Source organism: Poecilia mexicana, unplaced genomic scaffold (genome assembly GCF_051168715.1).
Source record: "Poecilia mexicana isolate PSO_F unplaced genomic scaffold, ASM5116871v1 scaffold_20, whole genome shotgun sequence".
NCBI lineage: Eukaryota > Metazoa > Chordata > Actinopteri > Cyprinodontiformes > Poeciliidae > Poecilia > Poecilia mexicana.
The window spans coordinates 13,048,306-13,076,222 of NW_028263389.1; the positions used below are offsets into that span (position 1 = coordinate 13,048,306).

At 38.0% G+C, this 27,917-nt stretch overlaps 3 protein-coding genes across 3 annotated transcripts in view; 1 reads left to right on the forward strand and 2 right to left on the reverse strand.

The window, feature by feature from the left end:
• oxsr1b (oxidative stress responsive kinase 1b) overlaps nt 1-16,162 on the forward strand; it is a 45,069-nt gene extending 28,907 nt beyond the window's left edge. Inside the window, exons 5-18 of the mRNA XM_014992461.2 lie at nt 1,914-1,969; nt 2,188-2,297; nt 5,744-5,845; nt 5,961-6,094; nt 6,360-6,408; nt 6,959-7,024; nt 7,103-7,225; nt 10,151-10,186; nt 10,328-10,507; nt 10,960-11,015; nt 11,128-11,180; nt 11,388-11,456; nt 11,985-12,049; nt 12,366-16,162. Coding sequence (XP_014847947.1) covers nt 1,914-1,969; nt 2,188-2,297; nt 5,744-5,845; nt 5,961-6,094; nt 6,360-6,408; nt 6,959-7,024; nt 7,103-7,225; nt 10,151-10,186; nt 10,328-10,507; nt 10,960-11,015; nt 11,128-11,180; nt 11,388-11,456; nt 11,985-12,049; nt 12,366-12,440 — 1,174 coding nt within the window. The 3' untranslated portion in view covers nt 12,441-16,162. The remainder of the gene's footprint in view (nt 1-1,913; nt 1,970-2,187; nt 2,298-5,743; nt 5,846-5,960; nt 6,095-6,359; nt 6,409-6,958; nt 7,025-7,102; nt 7,226-10,150; nt 10,187-10,327; nt 10,508-10,959; nt 11,016-11,127; nt 11,181-11,387; nt 11,457-11,984; nt 12,050-12,365) is intronic.
• Nucleotides 16,163-16,908: 746 nt separating this feature from the next.
• Nucleotides 16,909-22,395, reverse strand: LOC106921030 (solute carrier family 22 member 13-like). Its single transcript, XM_014992451.2, has 10 exons — nt 21,160-22,395; nt 20,492-20,595; nt 19,495-19,643; nt 19,156-19,327; nt 18,925-19,045; nt 18,731-18,825; nt 18,440-18,654; nt 18,236-18,344; nt 17,189-17,383; nt 16,909-17,082 (listed from the first exon to the last, which is right to left on the reverse strand). The coding sequence occupies exons 1-10, from the start codon at nt 21,610-21,612 to the stop codon at nt 17,019-17,021; spliced, it is 1,677 nt and encodes a 558-aa protein (XP_014847937.2). The 5' UTR covers nt 21,613-22,395; the 3' UTR covers nt 16,909-17,018.
• On the reverse strand, nt 22,095-27,822 carry LOC148153399 (solute carrier family 22 member 13). Its single transcript, XM_088001438.1, has 10 exons — nt 27,441-27,822; nt 27,236-27,339; nt 25,905-26,059; nt 25,552-25,723; nt 25,350-25,470; nt 24,176-24,270; nt 23,866-24,080; nt 23,661-23,769; nt 22,559-22,753; nt 22,095-22,463 (listed from the first exon to the last, which is right to left on the reverse strand). The coding sequence occupies exons 1-10, from the start codon at nt 27,813-27,815 to the stop codon at nt 22,400-22,402; spliced, it is 1,605 nt and encodes a 534-aa protein (XP_087857564.1). The 5' UTR covers nt 27,816-27,822; the 3' UTR covers nt 22,095-22,399.
• Nucleotides 27,823-27,917: the final 95 nt, after the last annotated feature.

The window sequence follows — 27,917 nt, forward strand, 5'->3', positions numbered from 1 at the left end:
AGTATTTTCCTTCCTCACTTGTCTGTCATAATCCATCATTTATATTCACATTTGCATTGATACACTACCATCTTACTCTTTGCTTAACCTCTAGGTCTGTTTTAGCATCAGATAATTTATGTCTTGCTCTACATGATGTGTTCAATTACCATACATTTGCTCTTAAGATGATGCTAAATATACAGCCTCCACAACATTCTCAATATCATACCAGGGCCGCTCAATGACACGGCATTGGAATGAATCCATTCCACATCAGTTTTTGGTGACACGTGGGTTTTAAAATGTAAATGTGTGAACTTGGATATATATTTTGAATTGCATGCAGATCAAGATCGCCTCAACCCATCAAGTAAATTGTAGGTTTCCTCCAGCTAATGAATGACTGACTTTAAAACTACATACACTAAGAAACTACATACATTAAGCACTCGCTAACCCCAACCATGCCTTTAAGCCAGGATGTTTCCTCTAGAGTCATTTTCTGAGGCGGTGTCCTCGCATCCAGAACGTGCAAAAATCTGAAAGATAATGCAACCTGGTATCACCCAGCTGCAAAGTGACAGACTGACACACTGCAAATATTTTGAGCTCAGACGTCTATTGCACAGCTCCGTCTGTGGTCTTACAAGCCACTTGCGCTGAATATCTTGTCTTCTCGTTTCGTTCATCCGTATCCCCTTTCTTCTGAATCATCATCACCATCATGACAGCTGTGTAATTAAAGTTGTCTAGACATAAATGCTCATCAAAGTTGCATCACACGTAGGACATAATCAGCTTTTTTCTTCTTTTTTTTTTTTTTTTTTACATAAACTAGATCCCTGAAGGCAACTATCTACAGAAAACATTGTAGCATTCCCTGTCTGCCTATTCTTTAACATGGGAATTCCCTTTTTTTTTGAAGAATCCCAAGCTGCCTTCATCCCTGTGGTGTTTGCCACTCCCTGCTCTTGTCGCTTTTAGACACGTGTTGGTTGTGTGCTAATTTATTGAAGCCCTTCTTAGGGAAAATGGCCTCTTCACTCAAGCATACAGCAGCATTTAAACTGGGATCTGAGCTCTTTGTGAGCATCTCTTCAGTAAATTATGTCCCATTGGTGGCTTTTATGTGGAGATTACCTTTAATCTTCCTTTGCAATTTGTTTACATGACGACATCTACTTTTCCAGTTGATGTAGATTCTGTAATAATATATTTTCTTCAATATTTATTTATAATAATGTGTCCTGGAATACTAGCACAGATTTTTTTTTTCTTTTCTGAAGCAGCAGAAGGATCAATTTTCTTGTTCCAGCGCCCCCATCTGGTGGCAATATAAAATTGCTTCATGGTTTAGATTTCTTTTCAGTCATTGTTTTTTCTAATGGTGTGCTTTTAAATCCATTCAGGACAGATGCTTGTATAAACCAGAACAGCTGGATGTTGTTCCCGAAATGCTCTGCGACGGTTTTGTTCTCTGCGCCCTGTGTGATATTCATTCCTCTTTCTGTCCTAAATGCTGGATAGCAGAGACACGCGTCGATAGTGACACTTGTGCTGTCCTCACTATTGCATCCTCGCCTTTTACTTGACCGTCGGCCTCTATCTCTAAAAGTCTGTTGCTATGACGACACTGTCTGGCTGGCGAGATGGCAGTGTTCGCTGCGTGTGGCAGTCAGACAGCTGTCCCTGCTGAATCCTCTTATCACCAACAGGGGAGGCAGAGCAGGGATGAAAAATTTAACGACAGACTACGCCAGAAATAAGAGAGCTGCAGCGTCTGCGATTCAGAGCTTATGTGCCGTTTTAAGACGCAGAAGAAAAAAAATAATAGCAATTGTCAGTGATTTCTGATGTCAACCAAATGTCAGCTGCTTATGCTACTGTGTTGTAAGACATTTGCTAAAATGAGGTGTTGCTTACTTTTGCAGAGATCTCAAAGCTGGAAACATTCTCCTTGGAGATGATGGTTCTGTGCAAATTGCAGGTATTTTTTCCCCAACAAAACATTTTTCATCTGCCTCCACTTGTAACACGTCAGCTATAAAGAAACTCTTTATCTTCCTCCAGATGCTTTTGGCATCTTTAACAAATATTTACGGTCATAGAAAAATTGTCTGTCTTGACAATACTACTATTTCCTGCTTGCTTGGGATTCTTTATTATTATTATTATTATTATTATTATTGTTTCCTATCTCTCTAGACTTTGGCGTCAGTGCCTTTCTAGCTACAGGTGGTGACATGACCCGAAACAAAGTGCGCAAGACGTTTGTGGGAACGCCGTGCTGGATGGCCCCAGAGGTTATGGAGCAGGTCAGTACTGTTTAGAATAAAAACGGGTAGTAAACCGAAAACTGCTCTTCAGGAAGTAAAGCAATCGGTGACGAAGCAACCATTTGTAAAGTATTAAATAACCTGAATGCAGTCTTTCCGTTTCGCAGTATTTATCACAGCAAAGGCTATTATTTGTGAATTGTCTGCAGTTTAAAGTTAAAGAATAACTTTTGCTGTTTTGACATTGTGAAATGTAGGAAATCTCAAACCTTTTTAATTTGTAAAAGAAAATTGTAAACAGAATACAATTGTATCATTTAAATATGAAGGTAATTTTGAATTTGAATTGAAACAACACTATGTGTACTTTTTGTTAAAGATCTTTCTTCCGTTTAACAATAGTTGGTAAAAGTTCTGGGAGCAGAAGAGACTGGTTCCTGAAGTGTTTGGCAGGGGATGTTGCGTTTGGGATTCTGGCTCATCAGCAATCCTGAATCTTAATTGATGATTTGTTCCAAATCTTTTTTGTTGTTGTTGTTGAGAAGTGTGGACTGCAGGAATACTCTGCTGCTACAAAACCCAGTATTGCTGTTTAGCATAATCTTTCTAGGCTCCTAAAATCTGAATACAATGTGTATGCGTTAATGTGCCACACTGCAACCCTCGTATGCATCCCGGCTCTAAAACACTTGAGTCATCAGCATGTCACGCAACTCTGCAGAGGCCTGATAAATCATTTTATCAAGGTAAGTTGGAGAAATGGATCTAAAACTTGAAGAATAGCAGCTCTCAAGAACTGGACTTGGCTATTTCTGCCTCAGGCACTAATGCACCTCATGCTGTCACAGATGCAGAGTTTTGAACTCTGTGCTCCTAACAGGTTTGAAGAGTACGGTGACATCTGTCATTTTCTGTCTGATCTAAAATTGAGCTATGGCTCGGAGAACGCAGGGGAAGCATCTTCTTCTTCTTCTTCTTCTTCTTCTTCTTCTTCCATGCCAGAACTTTACTTTGAATGTATGGGTTACTCAGTAAAATAGGTTCACAAATGTTATTGACTTGTGGAGATGTTCCTGAGCCTACACAGCAACTTCTGCGGCAGAATTAAACCAGTTTTTAGTGTGGTCCTGCCTCTGAACCCAACGATCAAAGACCGCCACTAAATATCAACTTTTGGTCTGGCTCTTTTCCCAGATTTTTCAGATTCTTGAAGTCTGGTTATGGTATTGTGAACTGCAGATGATGGGATTCTTAAAGTCTTCCCTAGTATTTTATTGAGAAACATCACTCTGAAATCATCTCATCTTTATTTTTAATGCATTTTTTTTGCTGACTTGTGAACCTCTTCCCATCTAAGTTCGTTTTGCACCTGTGGCTATAGACATAGGAACCGGGGGGCGGGGAACGCGTCCCATCCAAGAACTTCGCCGCAGTGGAGAAAAATACTTGATTTTGAAATCTTCTACTCTCGGGTCTTTATTTTGAAGGTGCAACACAGCATCATGTCGGAGCCCTTTTGTGAAGGCTCTGAATGTTTTGAATGAGGTAAAACTTGTCTGTCGGGAATTTCACCTATATGGCCTTTTTACAACGCCTAGTTTACTTTCTTATATAGAAACCAAAATCATTTTGGTTCACTCATCTTAATCCTGTGAGGGCAGAGTAATGCAACGGCTAAACAACGCAAGGGCAGCACCTGATCATACTCGACTATTTATCAAGATGTATGACTATTATATTAGTCGTACATCTTTTCTTTATCTTTTTTCTCTTTCTCTTTCTTACAGTTTATTCAATGTCACATGCTGTTCTTATTTTTTTTTCTTTAATTATGTAAAGCACCTTGAAATGCCTTGCTGCTGAAATGTGCTATACAAATAAAATTTGATTGATTGATTGATTGATTAGATATAATACCTAATAATCAGGAGAACGATAGAACACAGAGTAGTGATGCAGCTGAAAAACAGTAATGTGGAGACACTGAGGTGAGCTCTCCAATTAGTTGAGTGAAATGTGTATTAACCTGTTATTTTTAAATATTATTTTATCGCGAGAATAACTGGTTCACAGAAGAGATAGGAGAACCAGGTGGAGCTTCAGGGTGTGAGACAAGGTATGAAAATCATACTTAATGTAATAGACCCAGAAAGGAGAACAGGTGAGGACTCATGTCGGGTTTTATTTATTTAATTTATTTTTAACCACCTTTATACTCAGGAGCTGTCCCTTAGATATGCATCTGTGAAGCCATTTTGTATGTCTAGGAGCAGCAATACAGCAGCAGTAGTAAGGAGACAAGAAAAGGAGAAGGTACAGGGCTTGAGGTGAGGTCTTAAAATAATGAGTGAAAACATTTCCTGTATGGTTAAGTTATGCTATAAGAAGAGTAGGCAGCACGGAGATGTATAATGCAAATCAGTTATTAAAAATTCTCATTCTGTATGATAAAAAAAAAAAAAAAACTTTTTTTTTAGCTTTATTAAGTCACAAGCTGGTACCTTACATTGCACTATGTAATGTGTTTACAAATACATTAATGTCATTCAGGAACATCAGGGCCTTCAGTCAGGAAGTCAAAGTGAGGGAGAGACAGGAGCAGAGCAGGAGGTAAGAGCGAGCAACACATAGCAGTGAATATTTAAGGCAGCAGTCTGTGACTACAAATGACAGGAGAAAAAAAGATTTTGGCTCTTTTGCCTCAGAGATTTTCAGCCTTTTGTGCCACAGTTCATGTTTTGGCAAATTATTGAATGCTGAAAAGTGAGACAGCACACCGAATTCCCAGTGAGACACTAAGCTTGACTGTTTAGGTGTGAGAGGTTTTTCTTTTTTGGTTTTTTTTGTTGCCAAACTTGCACCGATCTAAAGAGTTGTTGGAGAAGAATAAAGCTTCTTTTTTTTTTTTTTTTACACTTTCTCGTTGGTGAAACTGCTGTTTTGGGTTTAAGGGTGCATTCATACCAGCCATGTTTAGTCAGCTTCAATTGAACTCTGGTCGTTTGTCTAGGCAACCGGTTCATTCTGGGAAGTGTGAATGCGCAATCAAACTGATGCAGACCAAAAAAAAAAAAAAATCTACTTTTTCTAAAAAACAAAAAAAAACTACCTTAGTCTCAGTTTTAGTGAAATCTGGTGCAGTTAGAATGGAATGCATATCTGGATCCTAAAGACACCGGAGACTGCTTCTCAAGCGAGCTATAGCGCCCACATTCCGGGTAAATACAACCTAAACAAACGCAAGAACCTAATGCTAGTGGGAAAAATAGGTTGCGGTCTTTTGCCAAAGAGAAACCCTAAAATCCGCAATCAACAGTTTTTGACTCGCGTTAGCTGTCCTGCTAACTCACGAGCTATCGAGTGAGTGACTCGAGTGAGTACACTGGGTCAAAACCCTGTACACTGGGTTTTGACCCGCCAGAACCGCCATTTTTTCATACAGTGTTCAGTCATAGTTTTACTGAGTACTTTATCTGCTTTCTCAGGTGAGGGGATATGATTTCAAAGCCGACATTTGGAGTTTCGGGATCACGGCCATTGAGCTTGCCACTGGAGCCGCACCTTATCATAAATACCCACCAATGAAGGTGAGAACACTGCTGGGATGTCTGCTGTTTATAGAAAAAAAAAATTAAAATAAAGACAAGAATATTGGTCGTCAAAAACAATATTCTTGTCGTTAAAAATTTCTGGTGTTTTCAGGTCTTGATGCTGACACTGCAGAATGACCCACCATCTCTGGAGACTGGTGTGACAGATAAGGAGATGCTGAAGAAATATGGCAAATCTTTCAGGAAGATGATCTCCCAGTGTCTACAGAAGGAACCAGAGAAACGGTGTGTTGCCTTGTGAGGAAGCTGTACATAACACACACTTCTTTAGAGAAGCTTTCAGTCCACGTCCATCTGTTTTTGCGGTGTTCTAGATAACTCTTTTGTAAAGCAGAATGTGGTACTTGGTTAACAACGGTGGATTTACTCTGACTTGTGCATAAAAAGGAAAGAAGCTTACAATTGTCATTTTATTACTTTTGAATTTACTGGTTTTATATGTCGTAGTATTTTACAGAGCTGTCTTATTCTTACATATGGTGTTTTTCAGGCCAACGTCATCAGAGTTGTTGAAGCATAAATTCTTTCAGAAAGCAAAAGTAAGTGTTTAACTTTCTTTTTTAAACTCCAAGAAAAATCAGTGAACCTGTACTTTGTTGGGAACATTCAAATCTTTAATATAAGATAAAAGAAGTTAGTTCTTATGTTCTTCTTTTTTCTTCTTTTTAAAGCTCTTGCTTTGTTATTTTAGATCAGCTGCATTTTGTTTTTGCTGAAATTCCAGGCCTTTTAAAGACATCCCAGTCTAGAAACAACAAATTCATTGACTAGTTTTGCTGCATCGCTTTGCGTTCACCTATTTCTAATTTTGACTGTCTTTTCTGGGTGGAAAAGGGATGCCCCAGATACATGTTTTTAATGAGAGCATTCCTTCTTTTGGGATTATTTCAGACGGAAGAAAACAAATGTGATTCTTGTCTCCATAACTGTGAGAAGTTCATTTGCATTACAAAAAAAAAATTCAGTCCAAATACAAACTGGGGGATTTCGTTAGATGCAATCCCCGGCTGAAGAATCTTGTGTGAACAGTAGATGTCAGGCTTTGTCCTTCATTATGTTAAAGCAAATAGCGATTCTCTCTCCTTCCAGACCCATGAATACCTGCACGAGAAGTTGATCCAAAGGGCTCCTACAATAACGGAGCGATCTAAAAAGGTAAGGCAAAGCAACAGATTTGCTGCTTGCGCTTTCTAAAGTCATCAGAAGGCAAGCTCAGTTGCGCTCTCGCGTCAGGTACGACGAGTGCCTGGTTCCAGCGGCCGGCTCCATAAAACGGAGGACGGCGAATGGGAATGGAGCGACGACGAGCTCGACGAAGAAAGCGAGGAAGGCAAAGCAGCTGTCGCAGCTTTAAGAGTGAGCTAAACCCTCCCTCCCTCTCTGTCACAGGCACACATTAACACTTTTTGTTACTCCGCGTGCCATGTCTCTTGATCGCTGTACTCCGATGAAGTTGTCGTCCTCGTGTCTGTGCAGCAGCATGCCCGTCCATTGTCTCTCCACTGAGTCTCTCTGTATGTTGTCTTTGACGCAAAGGAGCAGCAGGTGAAGCCTGTTGGCGCCCCGAGGCGACAAGTGCGCTTCGCCCACCCGCTCGAGCTGCCTACATCCAGGGTTGTTCACTTGTCACAGAAATACAGATGGCATTGCCCTAACAAGGAAGGACTCTCACATGTTGGCCCTCACAGCTAAGAAAGACAGGAAAGACAGTCGACCGCCGTTAGTGTGAGATAGCTGTGCAGGTGTCTTGACTTGCTCAGACTTTTTGTTGTCCACACAAAACCCTTTAAAGTATTCTATTGGGCTTTAAATCAACAGACCAGTACAGATAGCCCATAATTGCAAAGATGGAGAAAACCGATGTACGTTTTTCAAAAAGTTCCTCCCTCTTTGCTTAAAATCGTGTGCAACCAATTGCTTTCAAAAGTCGCCTAATTATTATCCACTTTTGTGTAGTTTAAACTTGGCATCAGTCACAGGCACACATCAACACTTGGTATAAGTTTAAGCTAGACCACCTCTGCCTCTGGTAGTCTAGAGGTTCACCCTCCAGCAGGACAACAACCTTCTGGGAGAACAAATATCCTCTACCTTGTGCTCATTTATAACATAAAATCTGATTTAAAATGCATTGAATTTTGTGCTTTTATCATGACAAAATATAACAGTACAAGGGGTGTTAATACTTTTACCAGGCACTGCAGATTTCTACTGTTTCCGTTACAAATCCTTTGAAAAGTTGCAGGTTTTTAATGTATTGTCAAAATCTTGAACAACTGTTGAAACTGTTTTACACAAAAGGCACCTTTCTGTGTGTATGTGTGTGTTTTTTTGTTTGTTTGTTTATATGTTTCCTAGTCCCTCCAAGTTAGCAGTTTAATTGAAAGCTTGAATTTGATTCTCTAAATCTCAAGATGTTGAATTACTATTGTGAAGTGGTTGTTTAGTGATGTGGCATTTATAAACAAAAGCAAAAGTAAATGCTTAGTCATCGGTTCATCCATGGATTGTGTGGGGGGGGGGCGGGGGGGAAACTACTTAAACAATCAGATTGGACAGTGCATTTACGGCTGGTCATGCTGAAAATGTAGTTTTAGTTCTGTTCAACAAACACATTTCTTTTGGTTCTTCCAGAAATGCCAGCGGGCTCTGAACTCTTTACAATCAATCGAGTGTAGGATAGATCAAACAGTTTGCCAGTGAGAGATTCCTGTCCTGGAGGCCATCTGTATTTCTACTTCTTTTTCTCTTCCATCACTGATGTTTTTACACTGCCTAAATTTAATGAGAGCAGCAAATGACTTACCTTTACAGTGATCCTTAAGCAATACATTGACCTCTGGCCAATTTATCCCCAATCAATCTTTATTTGTGGTACCATGTTGGCACACTGGAATTTCTGCCATTTATTTTAAGTTTAATGTTAGATCTGCATCCTTTTACAGGTAGCACTGTTCCCAAAAGTCGAATCAGTTTGCCTTCATTTAGCCCACAATGCTTTTTGTCCTCCTGACTCCTTTCAGTTTGATTAACCTTTGAGGCACCTTTTAGTGATATTTATTTATTTATTTATTTAATGTCTTATTACTTTTGCTTTCTATGACTCAAAATTCTGTCACCTGTCAAAACATCTCTTTTAGCTTAGCCACATTCACTCCACTTTTTATATCAATGCCAAAACTTACAGTTTATGAAAAATATGTGGTTACATTGGGCGTCAACCAAAGTTTCCAAAAATATTTTTTTTTTCTGAGCCTCAAGGTGCCTCATAGGTTCAGCTGGACTTTTTTTTTTCTTCCAGAAAATCAATTTGAACCTATATCCATCACTTTTTCGCTTCTTTAATCCCACTTAACACATCTGCTCCGCTTCTTCTACTAAATCTAATTGTGCCAGATGTGCCGTCACTCGTTTACAGTTGTAGTCATATGTTATGAATTGATTCCTCAGGAATATCTTGTTTAAAAACAAAAAAAAAAAAAGGGCATATTCTAATGTGATAGGATAAACTTGGATTAGGTTAATTGGCATCAAAGAGATTAAAGATTATCTGGGTCACAGCAAATCCAAAACAGTAAGTCCTGGTGGACTCGGAAATCTCAAAATATTCACCCATCTGTCGAAAGAATTTAAATATTATCCACTGATGCACCAGCCGTGAGTTTAGAAGGAGATATTGTGGTGCTTCATAAGGCAATGCTTGAAGTGCTGCACTTAACGAACTTCACTTCATTAATCCCAAATTGTGGCTGATCAATGTTTCTTTATCTACAGGAGTAATTTTGAAGATTTTGTTCAACAAAATAAAACAAACAACTTCCACATATTCCAGATTATTATCCACTAGACCTTATCGGTGTCAATAACTTGTAAATTAAATCCATATTTAGTGGATTTATTTACATCATCTTTAGTTCCCCTAATATCAAGTCAAAGTAAGTGTCATTCATTCGTCTCTCACCACTGGTTCATTGTCAAACCCTGTCCCTGGTTTGGATTTTCAAGTATAAAATAAAATAAGGTTGCCGTGTTATTGGAAAGGATTTCAACTATAAAATAAACAAATCCTTAAATTTTTGGCAATAAAATCTCTGCAGCCAACAATAAATCTTCACTGTAGCTGGAAAACGGAACTGTAAGCCCAATGGTCACGTCCTTGAGGAAAGTAAACGAGTGATCCGTTTTAATGCGTTTCACTAGTTAGTGTTGCCGTTCTGTTCCGCTTCTGAAAATCTGTCTCCATTTATTCCTTCTGACGCTTCTTCCATCTGTCATCAACAGTCGCCAAGAGTGAAGGAAGGCCCCCAGAATTCAGAGGTAAGTTTCAAAAGGTTTATTTGAGCTTTCATGGGAAAATGGAGGAAATCCTTACGTTTTGTCTGCTAAAGTCAATATGTTTTGAGTCGGTGAAAGAAAAAAAATGTTTTTGAGAGGCTCAACCAAATGAACCTCTTTCAGATTTTCCAGACTCCTGAGCCTTTAAGTAGTCACCTCCAGCCAATGCCTCCAGGTCAGGCTGAACTACCTCAGGCTGCAGGCCAACATCTACTGCAACCCACACAAGTCAACACTCAACCCCCCGCCCAGGCTGCATCCCCCTCACTCAGTGTTCCTGCTACTGCTGGTGTTCCCACTCAGGTCAGTCTCCCCCAACTCACCATTCTGAGTTTATTCTTTGCAACTTTATTTGTTTTTGTGCAGTTGAAACGAGACATTTACTCTGTGGGGACAAATAAAGACATTTTATTCTCACTGTCTGACAATAAATGAGAATTTCTTTTGAGCATTACCAGTTAATTTTAAATGACGTTTCTTTTTTTTTTTTTTTACTACTTTCCTCAAATGTACAACTTTGCATTTACTTCTAAGTAGCACTGCTTTCGAACACTTTGACTTGGAGCAAACATTTCCAAAAGTTGGAATTTTGGTCTAGTCCTCCTTATTGACTCTGTAGCTATGCTTCCATCTATTTGTCATGAGAATTTTGAGGAAACTTTTAAAATGTTGCCGAAAAAAAAAAGTGAATTAGATGGGTTTCCATCTACTTGCTTAGTTTTACTCAAATTAATTTGTTAAATTTGTTTCAACAGATCCCAGCTGCCTCAGGAGATATTAACACTCCCATTAGTTTGGTATTAAGGTTAAGGTACATCTTTTAAACTCATTCTAGGGGGCATATATTTGTATCTAACATCTTGTGAATACTTTTTTTTTCCCACCTGATTTTTTTTATTTTTTTATCATTTGTTTCTCATCAGAAATTCAAAGAAGGAGCTGAATGACATCCGCTTTGAATTTATGCCGGGAAGAGGTAAGTGTGGTTTATTTTTGCAAACGACTCAGAGAAGCTAGACTCCAGTCTGACTATGTTTCCTTTATATTGTGGAAATCTCTTTCTTTATTTATGTCTTTGTTGAAACCCTCCTATGAGTGTCACAATATGTTCCTCTCTGTGCTGCATCAATACCTTCACGCTAAGCAGTGTGGGATTTCCTAATGTTATGGCTTTTTTTTCCAGACACAGCAGATGGAGTGTCCCAGGAGCTGGTGTCAGCCGGACTGGTGGACGGGAGGGACTTAGTAATAGGTGAGTTCAGGAAAATCTTCTGTCTTTGGTTATCAAATTAGCTTTTGACCTGCTTTAAACAAGGTTCTTATGTATGCTGTCACTAAGCCTTCTGGAGATAGAGCCATCACTTATTTCAATTTATTTAAATTTTTTTATTTATTTTACTTTTCTTGAATTATAGCAGTGCAGAAGTTGGCCTCTGATTCAGGAGTATGGCAAAAGGCCACTTAACTGGTTCCTCTTCCGTTAGACCTTTTGAGATCAAGGTTTTGAACTTGACCTGCAATCTAGAAAGATGTCAAATTTTGTAGAAAACTCAACGGACGTGTATAAATAAAAATCAGCAAACCCTGAATAGCTTTGTTTTGCATGTGTGATGCAAGTCCACCACAGCCAGTCTTTTTACACAGTCTTAAAGTATAGAATTGTATTCATTATTTCCACCCTTTATTCTTTAAAAATGTCAGTGAAGCCATCCTACATCTACATTCTCTTCCAAGATTATTTTATCCATTTCTTTGTACTGAAACGCAATTTCTCTTTCAGTTGCTGCAAATTTGCAGAAGATAGTCGATGAGCCTCAAGCCCATAAAAATGTAACATTCAAACTGGTGAGTGAAACCTTTTTCCCCATGTTGGTCATATTATTAATTGCATTATTACAGTAACGGTACTTCGTTCATCCAACCAGGGGAATTTTATTCCTCCCAGATTTTCCAAGAATAAGAATTTAAACCTCCTTCTTTGTGACGAACTTTACTGCTGCTAAAACCTCATCAACATATTTTGATACATAGTGGGGATATTACAAATCTTCCCTCTGAGTTTTTTTTTTTTTTTCCTTCCAAGGAGCACACACATGTACTTATTAAAAAGAAATAATCCAACTTGGTGAATACTAACTGACTGATTTCGATCTCTTCACAGGCTTCTGGAGTGGAGGAATCTGAAATACCAGATGACAACAAGCTGATGGGCTTTGCTCAGCTCAGCATTAGTTAAACTGTTGTTCTACTTGGAACCGTGACTTGCCTAAAAAATGTGAAAATTAAAAAAAATAAAAAAATAGTTTAATGCATTTTTTTTTTCCTCGTTCCATGGCTGTAAAGAAACCACTACTGCCAAAGAAAATAGTACCATTTTGCTACCCATAGGATTATACAATACCACCTTGTTGGATTAGGTGGTCAGCCGTCGTATCAGATCGTACAGTGTGAGAATCACTCAAAGTTTACAGTGTATATGTAGAAGGATTCGAGCATTTACAAGACAAATGTTTTCATCTAACATTCTGGTTCCTTCGTCCTCTTATTCTCTCGTTAATATGTGACGCATTTGCACAATCTGATCCAACACCCTCAAATCCCGATGTTCCTGATAAGTGTAACAATGCCTTATAATCATAAAAACTACTGAATGCACGTTTTGGAGACGCCTCCTCTTCCCCCATTGTGTCGTTTGAAATGCACAAATGTGGCTTCAAGTGCTGATGCCAAACTTTTTACCTTTCGTTTTTTTTTTTTTATGAGTGCTGATGAGATGGAAAATAAAGTAATGCCAAAATATGATTTTTTTTTCAGTCTGTAATTTGTCATCAATTGAATTGTCAATAATCAATTGTCAATCAATTGATTATAGCACCATTGTGTTTTGGTAATTCTTAGCCCTAAACTCTCTCTCTTCTTAATAGTATAAAATTATGGTGTCATTTTTCAAAAACAGGTGATATGTGGACAAATTTGGGCCTAGCGTATTTTGAACATGTAATTCTAGCTTTGTAGCTATGTGATATAATGTTCCATATATTTTTGGTATTAATTTCTTTTTTTCTTTTTTTTTTTTTGGCATTATGTTTGTTTAAAACTCGCATCCCATCTGTATGAACTGTTTGAGTTACAAATGTAAGCTGCTGCCGCAGTTGCGCCTCAAACTGATTGAAAAGTGATCAGTCAAAATGGCCAAAAAGGAAATATTTCATTAGCTTAACTCTCTAGCTAACTATCTTCGCTTCTGCATTCCCATTATCAGTGTAAGGAGTAAATTAACAAATATTTCACTGCAAGAATTTTTATTTGTTTATGCAAAATTGATCCTCAAAAGTTGCAAATGATGAATGACATTTCATTCCTGCAATGCTTACTTCCTCTAGAATTAGAATGCAAAAGCTTTTCTTTGGCGCCTTTTCCAAAATGACATACAACGGTTACGGCTTTGCTAATCTGAAAACACCCGCGCAAATTTAAAAGCGGGTATACTTTTGAGAAACTGACTTCAGATTGTGCAGATTTAGGTTTGAAATTATTTTAAGTAGACCAAGACGCTCGTTCCTGATAAGAAATGAGGCAGCCATGTCTCGAGAGCTTTGGAAATATATATAACTGCTACTGTTTACATTTTAAAAACGGTACGTCAAAAATGATTTATACAGTTCATCTCATGTACATGCTATAAATGAAAATGACAAAGATTCATAGTTGAGAAGGTTACCTCCACAGTTAAATCGTATGCAGATTTTCAATGCAGCGAAACAACCCGGTTCTGTTTGCAATTTAAGCTCAACAGGCTCATGCAAATGGGTAATGCGCAGTTTTAATATGTTTATTCCTCAGGAACTTTGTGTCACAGTGTTACAAAACTGGATTTAAAGGTATAAAATATTTTTGTCCTAAACGTGTGCCCATAAGGAGGACTTATTTCTTCAAAGTTCAAAGCGCTTTTTTTTTTTTTTTTTTTTTTTTTTTTTTTTTAAATGTATATCAAACACGTGTGAGCCCATGTTTTGACTGTTTTAAGCAATGGACTTTATACATCAGATTAACTTAAACTGTGTATAATAATTGAAGGCTTTATGGTTTACATGGATCTTGATGAACTCTTGATATTTTTGCTTAATTATTTGATTATTAAGGTCACTGGATAAATAAAAATACAAATTCTCAACTAACACACAAGTGTTTGCTTAAAATGAAACACTATGCTGAGTTTAGTGATGGTTCTTGCACAAATGGCAGCCTGGGCAATCTCCCTCTTTTCCAACCAGCTGAAATGAAAGCATCCATCGTCCGTCTTAGTGCAGGATATAAGACAGATAAAGAACAAAACCCAGTACTCATATCCTCAGCATCAATGGGGGCCAACCAACTTCACATTGACTTAATATGTATAAAAGCAATAGAAAACTTGTTTAGGGTGCAACTGACAGATAAGTTATGTTTTTTTTTTCATATGTATATATATTTTATCTGATGCCCCCTTTCTATTGCTCCCATGGGCAACTGCCCATATGGCCCAAATTAAAGATAAAAATTTACAATGGCTCTTTTGTTTTGGCTTTTACACATTTAAATGAGCTGATTTATTCTTCTGATATTTAAAACTGTGCTCTGAAAAACTCCAGTTAATTCTGACTATCACCAGAAAAAAAAAAGAAAAAATCCAAAAGCCTTCATGACGTTGTTTTTTTTTTTTGTTTGTTTTCTTCTATTTAGTGGGAAGTAAAAGTGCAGCAGCTGAACTCTTCTCACTGTCTGGTATTAGTTTTTAAGTTTAACATTTGATTTTTAACAGGGCTGAAAATAAGTACTTGACCTAAACCTGAGGATGTAAATAATGTCATTTGTTTTTTTATTTTGATGCCGTTTCACTCTGCCTTGTGTTTCTGTCTCACGACATGATTGTAGGTTCCTCAAAATGTGGCGATTGGTTCTTTGAAGGCCTTTGATGTCAGCAACAATTCGTCAAGTTATGATGTTTGTTCATAATTTCCTGTTGGAAAATGTTAATTGTCCTTGAAGATTTTGAACACAAGTTCTAAATCGCTTTGAGTTTCCAAAATCTAAAAGAATTGTCAACGCCGCTCATTAAACCCCAGGTGGGGGCCGTTTACAGTCACTCTCACATGCTTTCTCATTTTTGTTTCTTACAGCTGATATAAATAAAAAACTTAATTGTAAGCAGTTGGAAAAGCCCATTTTTCTTGCAAGTTTTTGCATCATTGACCCAGTCTGAGGAACTTGTGTATTGCATATAAATCAGTTAGGACTCTAGTGCGGTTTATCTATTTAATTAGATGATGATGTATTGTCACAACTCTCCGGATGCCATTTTTGGATGCTGTCAAAAAAAAAAAAAAAAAAAACTAAGAGAAAAGCTTTGTATTTTGCCTGTGAAGATGTAAACCTATGTGCAAGCCTTAAATCACAAATGACCAAGTGTATTTTTTTTTTATCTTTATTTTATTTTTTTTTTTTGGAGGGACTTGGGAGGTAATTTTGATTTAGATGTACGTCCTAGTTCACATAAAAATTCCTGAAAGAAACTTGCGCAGGTGAAGCAACAAAAAGCAGTGATCCCGTCTTTCATCACTTGCTGATGGTCTCAGATCGAGCCCTGCTAAAGTTGGTCAGGACTTTTATGATCGAGCCTTATGAGATTGTGTTCGTGTGTGTGCTTTGTGTAGACCGAGTCTGGCTTCAAATGGAGATGATCTTGTGGCTTTGTTCTTTTTCCTCGATCTTCTGTCCTTTTTTCCCACACCGTCTAACAAAACTGTAGCAACTGAACAGGTAAAAGAGTAAACAATGTTTGTCTAGGACTTAACTGAGGTCGCTATATGATTTGCTTTTCTGTTTATGTTCAGTATTTCCATTTCTTTTTTTGATTATTTTGGAGTTCAGGCATGTTTCTCTTATTTGTATTCATTAAAAATAATTAGTACATCTGCATCTTAGACTTTGTCTTTTTTTTAAATTATTTAAGACTGGCGCTGGTGCTGCATTGCAGTTACCTGGGAAGTGGGAACTCTGCTCAGACCGGAGGTAACGGCGTTCTACTTAAAAAGTCGGGATTGCAACACGGCGATGCCCATTGATATTCTTTACAGTGCCTCTTACAAATATTTTTAGCCCTTACACCATTTTTAATTTGTTCAGTTTAGAGTGGTAGGCACTACATGTAACACTGATTTAAGACGGACTCTCTTGTGTGTCTTGTAAATATGAATTCATCACATCTTACTACTGTTGAGGTAATGAACGGCCATATTGGAGTGTGCGGTCCTCCAGTCATAACACTGAGTAATCGGAGTTGCTCCCAGATTCCCAGTGGGCAAATTTACAATTCAACTTTCCAGTTGAATTGTTTTGACTGGAAAGTTTAAATTTCCCAGTTCCCAGCACAACTTGAACACAGCATTAAACTTCATATAAAGAAAGTCTCCTGAAGAAGTATTTGTGTCTCTTTGACTTTTGTATGTTTTCTCACAATATTCATGTTTTTATTGAGATTTTAGGAAGTAGGTCACTTAATGGTACTTAATGGAAGAAAAGGATTTTAGGCATTTTTATAACGAATCAGAAAAGGGCGGCATTTTTATGTAGCCCCCTTCTGTTTTAGTCTCACAAATTAGTAACCAACCAAATGCTATAGAGTCACCAGTATAAATCCAGCTGCTCTGTGAAGACCTCAGAGGTTTGTTAGAGCTCTTTATTGAACAATCACAAAGGCAAAGAAACTGTAGACAGTGGAGAAGCTTAAAGCATGGTGAGGCTGGCATAAGACAACCAAGATAAACATTACAGTTTATGAACTCTTGACAGTGTCTTCAGTGCAACGTTGGTCCTCCAGTGGTCCACTTATTCTACGACTACAAAAAAAAAAAAAAAAAACAGGGAAGGAGCACATGCCATAAAGTTGGTCTTTAATGTATCAGTTGCATTACCTAAAAAAAATTTTAGTTGTATTCAGCTTACCCGATCACAGTGACCTCCTGAAATTCAACATTGAGTGTTTCGGGCAGCAGCAAGCAGAAACCGCCAGCAGCCGTTGGGATGATGCCGTACACCACCATGGGAACACTATAATGGTAGACCTCCAAGAGCCTGACCAGTGGTGAGAGTATGCCGGCCACACGAGCACACATGGCGTTGAAGCCGACACCGCTGTGTCTACAAAAAAAAAAAGAAGAATTGGACCAAATCAAAGCTGTTTACAGCTCTGCATTATTAAGCTCCACATATTGAAAGATGTTCAGAATAATTGTTCTTCGGAACATTTGCATAAAATAATTCTACTGATATTTAGGTGGTTAAGACAACTACTAAAACCATTCTTGCTTTATTGGTTTTTAGAATGAGTTATTGCTTTAATAGGTTGAGCTCTGAGAACGTAAAGTACCTTTAAGGTCACAGCGCCCTGGCACAGCTGTTTAAATATTTATGACTGAAAACTTTTCCTTGATGTTATCAAAGCAATAGAAAACAAAGCATAAAAAGTGTCTTCCTTTGTATACCTGGCCTTTAATTGCCTTCGTTTTTTTTAATTGCCATCTCTCAAACTGTAATATAGAAGAAATGCAGTTTGAGTACTGCAGCTACATTGCTGTAGTGGCTATACACCCATGTGGATAAAATCCGCACCGATTGCAACACGTATGGAAAATTGAGACTTTCATCTGCTTCCATTCACTGCTTTTATGTTTTATGCCAACTCTGCATGTCTCCCTCACAAAGTATTCAGGGGATTTAGCTAATTGAAGAGGTGGGGAATGCCTATGGGTTTGTGCATTAGAGTGACAGTTCTGGTAAAAAAAAATAATAATAATAATTATGACATCTCCCTAAATATTCCTGGAATTTTATTTTATTGAATTACAACTGCGGCAAATTATTTTGCATCTCCATCTTCCTTGGTGTACATGATGGCATTAGAAACGGAGTCCCAAATAGGCTGAAAGATATGCTTCATCACTGTCCTGATTATTATAGATTGTGGAGCAAAGGCAGAAGAAAGAAAGTTACCTTAAATCTGTAGGATATAATTCAGCTGTGTAGACATGGGCTGTGCTGCAGGCAGCCGTAGCAGCAAACTTTCCCAGCATTGCTATGACAGTCACCACCACTGGAAGATCTGATTGGTACAAGATACAAAACATAGAGGTGCAAAACTGTTTCACACTTTATAGCAACAACAAATTATATACATAGACATGACTTTAAAGCTACCTTTTGGGACAACAATGGCCACCAAACAAGAAACCCCGCCAAAGAACAGGAAACCTGCTTCGCATATTCTCCTCCCAAAGCGCTGAATCAGAGTCAAGCCGACCAAGTTGGCAGGAATCTCAATGAAGCCGAAGATGAGCTGCGTGAGGTAGATGTTTAGGCCGAAACTTCCGATATTTAGGCTCAGTCCGTAAAACAGAAAAGTTGCCGCAAACCTGGAATCGGATGCATTTAGTTTACATGTCTGTTTGGTAGCGATTACAGATATGAACCATTTTAAACGGGGCACACCAGTTAAGGGCCATGATTACGGTATTCTTTCTTAAGTAGGCTATTCGGAAAATGTCCACCATGTTCTTTCTGTTCGGAGAAGGCTCCACGTTCATCTAAAAAAGAAATGAGAAAAGAGTTGGTGGAAATTGTTCGCATCAATTCAAAGACTTTCTAAATCTGGTTTTGTCAAAAGTCTAATTGTGGACGAAGACCTTATCAAGCAGATCCGCTGCTACAGTTCTCTTGTTAGCTTTGGCGGCCCGTTGGAGCTCCTTCAGAGCCGCCTCCTTCTTGCCCTGAGACACGAGCCATCGGGCTGACTCTGGAAGAAAACTGGGAGAAAATAAACAACAACATTTGTTCAGTTTGAACCCTAAATTTCCTTGAATTGAATTTTATGGTGTAAAATCTGTTTCTTTAGGAATAATATACCATCTGCTCACCTTAACATGGTCACCAGGACAATGGCAAGAGGGCTAAAGAGCACCAGTTGCATGATCTTCCAGTTTGTTATCAAATAAGCAATCCCAGACAAAATTATCTGTCCGACTGAAAAGAAGCTCATTATGGACATCGTGCAGAGAGCCGATTTTGAAGGATCTGTCCATTCCACCACTGGAAAGTGGTAAAATAGACTTGATGTTACATTTTTAAGTCTGAAAAGTTTGATACTTTAAAAACAACAACAACAACAACAAAAACTTGCCAATATTGCTTCTTCTGATATTAGGACACAGAACAATACTCTTGAACATAAAGGAGAAACAAAACAATGAACCTACCCATCACAAATGTGGTCATGATAACAACACCAGTTCCACATAAAAATTTGAGAGCCATGTAAACGTAGATGTTTGGTGAGAAAGCTGCGCTGACGCTGAACAGCAGCAGGATGAAAACGGAAAGAAGGATCCCGAATCTTCTGCCAAACCTAAGGAGAGGAACGGGTAGATTTGAACACTTTCTAAATTAGCTAGGTTGTGCTCTATACTTTTTAATATGACAAATGCAATACATCCATTATTTGCCAGAATCATCTTCAAGTGATTTAAAAGAATTACGTATTTTGGCTGTTTCACAGTGTTCTGCAAGCTTGTTTCGGATTTGTGAAGCATAAAAATCGAATACTGCTTCTTCAAATTTTGTTCAGATCTTGAAGATGCAGAGCAGACTGGAGTCAAAAGCACTCTCAGTTCAGAAAACAATGAACTGAGAGGCAGGCAAACTGTAATTCGACGCGGACTCAAGTCCACGTCTGAATCGAGACACAATCTTGACAATTTCAAATTCAAAAAACTGAGGTAACATGTAAAGGTAATGTTACATGTGATTTGTGGAATGCAGAAATTAACACTGTTGAAGAAACTGTCCAGAGAAACAGTCTGAAAGAAAAGTATTCAATGTAAGTCGAACAAATTTAAGTTTTGTATCTTTTTTTTTCCAGCTTGCAAGCTGGCTTTAACAACAACAAATGCAGCATAGCTTTGAAGGACATGGACTTGATGTGATCTTCAGGATGAATTGAAGACCTTTGCTCAGCTTATCTAATCTGAGATTAGTTCTGAGGTTCAGATACTTGTTTTTCTCAGGTAAGATATTGTCTGCTGATCACAACTCTGTAGAAACAACCTTTTCATTTTTCGCTTGTGTTCATTAATCAGAACCCTGTTTGAGCTTTTTAAAGAACACAACATAATTTGGTTTGGATGTGGAATGATGTTAAATTTGTAAAGCCTGCTCTGGCAACAGATCTGCTGATGTTTAAAGGAAAAGTAATACCTGTCAGAAATCGCCCCAAACGACAGCGAACCGACCAGAACACCAGCCATGTAGATGGACTGTGATGCCTCAATTAAACCCCTTTTGTCACAAACCAGATTAAACTGCAAAAAGGAGCAATCGTTACAGAGACAATATAAAGATAGACATGAATAACCTGCAAAGTATGCAAGAGAAACACAGATACACTGTTGAAGCCACATATTTGAATAAACAATGAAAAAAACCCACATAAACATTGCCTTTAGCTTCCTTTTTTGTCTCACTGTATCTTCAGTAATTAAGGTTTCCTTCCTACGTGTATCTGCACTATAGTGTACACTATAGGAGCTACGTAGCTCGTAGGCTCCTTTTTACTGGAAAGGAGCCACACAAAATCCCTCAGTGGACAGCATATGACCCTCAGGCCTTACATTGGGCATGCCTGCTGAAGACAATGATACTCTGCTTTCAGCTTTTGCCGGAGGTTGATGCCCTCATTTTACAAAACAATTTCCAAAACCAAAATAAGTTCATCTCTTAGCTCTAACCTTTGAAAATCCCAGCTGACGTAATAAGACATTTAAACTACGAATTTAAATAACTGGCTTTAACTACACATTGTTATTTTTGTTTATATATATATATATATATATATTTTTTTTTTTTTTTTTTTTTTTTTTTTTTACCTCTGTCACAATGTTGGAAACACCAGGTTGGACCTCATAGTCCCAGCCACTGATGCATCCCGTTGTCCCGTTGAGACCATACTTTTCAATCATTTCCAAATCCAGATCCACAGGGGTGAACATTTTGCAACTTTCAAATCTTCCATTCTCATCCACGGGGATAGTGAGATTCCTCTGCCTCTCTTTGGTTAGGTTTGGTCCACGCTCCAAAATCCAGTCAGTGTTACAGTGATGTGGGAAACTCATTCCAGTAAACACCTGACTTGTCACATCGAAAGCTGGGAAGATGCTGGGTATGCACAGCGCAATGAGCAAGCTTTTCTGAAACAAACCGAACGCCCCGACCTCCTTCAGGACGTCCCTGAAGCTGCTCCTCTTGGCATGTGGCTCATCCATTTGCAGGTTGAGGATCTGAAGCAGGAGTAGAGACACTAAAGCCACTATTAGGCACATTTAATAATTAACCAAGCACAGATAAGATGAGCCAAGATAAAGTAATGGTATGTCCTCAGTTCTTATTACTTCATGATTTCTCCAAGGACAATAAAATACAACACAGCCAAACTGTTAGAATGATAACACTGATAACATTGATAAGTGTTACAGAAATGACTCTTCTGTAAACAATGCAAGTGAAGAGTTCAGACAAAATGGAGTTAAACAGATCATAAACTGCATTTAGTGTGAGATGATCTTGTCCAGAATTCATAAACTATAGACGTAGCGGATTTTAAATATAGCCGAGCTAAAGTACTCTTGTTGCTAAAACAAGAACAAATAAGCCATAAAAAAAAATAAAAAATTATATCACATTCAACTTCTGCTTAAAGGCAACCCATAAAAATCACAAAGGTTATTTATTGATGATCTATCCAAGTGAAAAAAAAAGGAGACTGCGATGGTAAGGAATTTTGAAAGTCTTGGGAAGCCTAGCATTGGTTTCCTAAGTTTATTAAATGTACAAATATGGAAAAGTTTGGATTTTTGCCAACAGAAAACCGTTAAATTAAAATCAAATGAACTTATAAACTATAAAACACATTTTTAAAAGATAAAGCTACCTAGAGTGCTGTGCAACAGTCATTAAATGAGAACATACCACATTAAACATATTTAAACAGTTCCTCCTAAAATGTTTTTTTTTTAACATCTAACAGATGTTACAACATCATTTGTAACATCTGTTACAAATGTTAGTAAATGATTAAGAAATGCAACAAATTATAGTTTATATTCAGATTTATAGTTTCTCCTCCATCCCTTCATCGAAGCGTTGGCTGCCCTCTGGTGCATTTGTGGATTTTCTATTTCAAAAACACAACAAGCGACACGCGTATTAATTACGGTGCAATGCAGGGAAAATAACACATGTTGCTATTAGTCGTAGTGCTCAGCTTACTTCAGTTCAATGTGGTCCTGGAGTTCGACATTGAGTGTTTCAGGGAGCAACAGGCTGAAACAACCAGCAGCCATCGGGATGATGCCATAAACCACCATGGGAACGCTGTAGTGGTAGACCTGCAAGAGCCTGACCAGTGGTGAGAGGATGCCCGCCACCCGAGCACACATAGAGTTCACACCCATACCGCTATGTCTGCAAGATAGCACAGCCAGAGCTAAAATGAGTTTGGTAACAATAGTCAATATGACTCTAATTAAATATGTACTTAACTCTACGCAAGAAATAAAGAAAGCTTAAATTGGTTCATTATTCCTTTGTAGAAATAATACTTATTTGTATTTTTAAATGTCACCCCTAAGAAAAGCCCGTTTATTTCTATTTTAAATGACACAATACTTGTATGGGAAATTCATTTGTGAGTGGAGCACTAATGCCAAACAACTCTTGGCTCTACACAACCAAATTTGTAAGAATATGTAACGTAAAATATGATGTTCACAGTTATTTGATTCTGTAAATTGCTTTCATTTACAGCCCCCTCCACAGCCAATAGAATTGGATTATACAGTGTAATATTTTGAAAGAAGGTGACACACTACATGACTGTCACAGTTTTCAGAGATTTTGGGAAAGACTAACTTTAGTGCCTTGACTTGGTTATCTCAGAAGATACAGGGGTTTTTAGGGCAGTGCAGCAAAACTTGTCTAGGATGAAAACAAGGAACAAATTTACCACTAGGTGGCGGTAATGTTACTTCCCTAGAAAATGAAAGAAAATGCTGTTTAAAATAGGATAACGGATAATGTAATACGATTTGGACAGTGTTGCCTGTATTTGTTGCACTTATGGCGAGAGTTTGTAATGTGTATTTGAAAGTTTGTTTACTGAGTTTGGAATGTTGGCTGGCATCTAAAAATGTAATTTCTATCTGGACAACTTGTAATGTTGAATTGCCTAAAAAAAATAAGTGATAAAAAGTTGTCTCCTCCTTTTAATTGGGTGTTTATTTCAATGCATATTTCAACCAAATCAGCTTTTTTTTCTTCTTTTCTAGACTTCACAGTGTATTTAGTTTTTTTAAGGAATGAGCAGTAATACCTTATATCAGTAGGGTATAATTCAGCCGTATAGACATAGGCTGTAGTGAAGGCAGCTGTAGCAGAAAATTTTCCCATCATAGCAATGACTGTCACCAGCACAGGCAGGGCTGGTGGGTATAAAACAAATGTGATTAGCATATTAAAAAAATAAAAATAAAAACAAAAAAAAGTGTAAGAAAACCACAAACAGCTAATATGGTTACCTCTTGGGACTGCAGTGGCAACCAAACAAGAGACTCCTCCAAGGAAAAGGAAGCCTGCCTGACATATTCTCCTCCCAAAACGCTGAATCATAGTCAGACAAGCCACATTGGCAGGAATTTCAACAGCGCCAAAGATGAGCTGGATGAGGTAGATATTTAGGCCGAAACTCCCTATATTTAGGCTCAGTCCATAAAACAGGAAGCTGGCTGCAAACCTGAAATCAGATGCACCATTAGCTTGACTACTGTGATATATCTGCACATGGTAACTTTTTTTTTTTAAAGCAAATGGATTCTTAAGAAGACAAACCAGTTAAAGCTCATTATTAGAGTGCGTTTCCTCAAATATGATATGCGGAGGATGTCCGTCATGTTCTTTCTGTCCGGAGTAGTTTCCAAATTTACCTACAATGTTGAAAATGAACTTCAGGAAAATTTCCACAAAAATACAGTTATAGACATTTTGGTGATTATGGCGTTATTTAGACACTGCATTGTCCTAACCTAAAACATTGTTATGGAAGACTGTGTATATTATAACTAACAGACGGAAATGCACTTTGCATTTTTATCTGATGCCTTGAAATTGGCCTCTGTCCCTTTAACCCTCCCACAGGAGGAAAAAAGAAATGACATTGCTGGAAATAGGGGATCCGGTGGGATCAGATCATCAATTTATGAAACCATACAAAAAAAAAAAAAAAAAAAAATCAAACCTTGTAAAAGTGCGCATGGCGTCAGTGGAAATCTGCCAGACCCCACACAATTTAAAAACCTCATGGATTTAAATGACTTTTAAGACTGCGGGAGGGTTAAGAACCTCCTACCCTTTAGACATTCCCCGTTCAGTACCTCATCACAACAATGCTTCTCCATCATGGTTTTATTTTTAAATTATTATTATTATTTTTATTCTACATAATAGAGTCCTGTCTAATCTGGCTGCTGTCAGCGTTGGCTGTGAAAATATATAATAGAGGTTGTAAGTCACCATGAAGTTTTTTTCTCCTGCTTTTCTATGTCTTTGTCATGTTGACCTTCACTTTAAAAAAATATGAACTCGTACAGCTCATACTACAATAACATTATAGTATGATATAAACTTTAAAAAAAAAGTCAAATATACTTAATACTCTCCACCACTTTTAAGTACTTCACTTACATGACTCCAGATTGCTTGTTTTAAGTTAACATAATCCCGCTTGATTCTGATGAAGTGAAAGATCAGCCCAAAATACTTTTGGTCTTTGCTCTGACAATGAAATCCTGAACTGATTTTCTTTTCGTTGCTTCATATGAAACAATTCAGACCAAGAAATAAGGCTTAGTTGGCTGTATTTTGTAATGTCACAGAAAAACTTTTTATATTTAAAGACGCATGCGAAGACAGAAAACTGTAGATTCAGAGCCATCCAGGCAAATATATTAAAATCAGGTCTGAGGAAGACATTCGAGGTTTCTGAAGTTTACATGTGGATGGAAACCTTGTCTAGCAGATCTCCTGGTACTCTTCGTTTGTTAACTCTGGCTGCCCGGAGGAGCTCCTTCATTGCCTCCTCCTTCCTGTTGTGCGTCATCAGCCATCGAGATGATTCTGGGAGAAACCTGTTGAGAAAAGACCTCCAATGCAACTAAAGCCTGCAAAAGCAACGTCTTAGTTGGCGATGTAATTTTTCTGCTACGAACCAGAAGAAGAGCAACAGGATTACAATAAGAGGGCTGAAGAGCACGAGCTGCAGGATCCTCCAGTTTCTGATCAAATATGCAACACCAGACAGAAGCATCTGTCCGATTGAAAAGAAAGCGATGATGGTCGTTGTGCAAAGAGCAGACTTTGAAACGTCAGTCCACTCCACCGCTGGAAACCAGATTAGGAGAAAAGTCACTTATGGTCATAATTATGTGACACTGGTGAAGCGTAAGAGCTTAAAACGTTTGGAATGTTAAAACTGCACCTTCATACTTCGCTTAGAGCTAAATACATAAGATCTGTGTAAGTCAGGGTTCAAGCAAAACAAAACAGTAAAATGCTGACCTACCCATGACACATGTGTTTATAATAATGACACCACCTGAAGACCCACATAAAAATTTAAAGATTATGTAAACGTAGATGTTTGGTGAGAAAGCCGTGATCACTCCAAACAACAGTAGAAGGAGAATCGAAAGCAGGACTGCAAATCTTCTACCAAACCTAGAAAAGAAAACGGAGCTTTATTAGAGGGCAAAATTGTAAAGGAACGCAAAGAAATCACACGTAATTCTTGATTTTATTTCATTTTTAAATCATAAAACTCAACACGACCCTTTAAATTTAACATAAAGGTACAGACGGCCTTCAGGCATATCAGCTGATCTGAAGTGCTTTGCATATTACATTCTCAGTACTTGTTTCACAAATTAAAATCTTTAATAGTGAACGAGTGAGGATTCCTACCCCCATTTTGTCTGTAAATAACCATGTCCATATTTCTATGTAAATATCCGATGCAGCCTCATAAACACCTTCGATGCTTTGAGATTAGAGTTGCCATGAGATGGTAGAAGTCCACTTTACTCACGTGTGCTATCAGACACTCATTCCTGCACATTTTCAATTTTACAGGTAAACGCTTTTCCAGTCAGATTCCTTCATTTCTTTCATCACCGATGATACAATTCTGAATATTTAAGGCTAAAACATTCACCTTTGGCTTTATTCTTTGCAAGTTCTACAAACTACAAAAAACAACACAATGCCGTCAAAGTGGCTTCTGATGAGGCTGTGACGTAAAGAGCTATTTCACATTTTAGTGTTTATTTATTTTGATTTGGTATCAGAACAAACATATACCAAAAATCTAAAAATTACGTTATGCCCCTCAAATACCAGACCTGATTGCTCACCACTAAGTCACAGTCCTTCAAATTTTATAAATATTTGTCATAAAATTTAAATTGTGCTGTGGAAAATCAAAAGAGTAAGTAATTTAGATATAAATTAAGATAAAAAAGTGCCTCTTTTCTCTTTCAGTTAAAATAAATATAGACACAATCTTTTAAATTGGGGAGTAAGAAGTGAAGTCTGTAAATTCGGTCATTTTTCCCACAGCTCCACCCAAACTTAGTCAAACCTGGAATATGACAAAAAGAACTTCCATACTTTTCCAAACTTGCCAGGACTGTGCAGAAACCCCGAAATAGTCTAATATCTGATAAGTCTAATATCACATTACACTAAAATGAAAAATAGTCTCAGTATATTGACTAAGATAAAAAAAAAGTAAAAGCGTTATCTCCCACAATCTGTTAACCTGGAAATAATAGCATAGGGTTGATATTAGTACCATGAGTTCTTCCCAAAATGGTGAGGTAAATGGAAATGTATTACCTGTCAGAAATAGCCCCAAACACCAAACATCCAACGAGGATACCTGCCATGTAGATGGACTGCGATGCCTCGATTAACCCACTTTTGCCGCAAACTAGATCAAACTGTAAACAAAAGCAACTGCTGTTACAGAAGAAGATAAAAATGCACTAAGAATCCCAAGGAGGAATGCAAGGCTGTAAGAAAATAATGGATTTTTGCTTACGTCTGTGACGAGGCTCGAAGCTCCTTGTTGAACCTCGTGGTCCCAGCCATCGATGCATTCTGTTGTACTGTTGAGGCCGTGTGCTTCAATAGTCTCCAAATCCAGATCCACGGGGGTGAACATGACACACGTTTCAAATCTCCCATCCTGGTCCACCGGGATGGTGAGGTTTCTTTGTCTCTCTTTTGTCAAGTTTGGACTTTTCTCCAAGATCCAGTCCGTGTTGCAGCTGTGAGAGAAGCTGAGTCCCGTGAACACCTGACTGCTGACATCGAAAGCCGGGAAAATGCTGGGTATGCATAAAGCAACAAGTAAGCTTTTCTGAAACAAGCCGAACTCTCCGACCTCCTTCAGGACGTCTCCGAAGCTGGTCATCTTGGCATGTGGCATGTTTGACAGAGTTCTCCTCGTAGATGTGCACAGTAGAGACAGGTTTAATGTTTAACTAAGCACAAATAAGATAGTCCTTGTCACTGC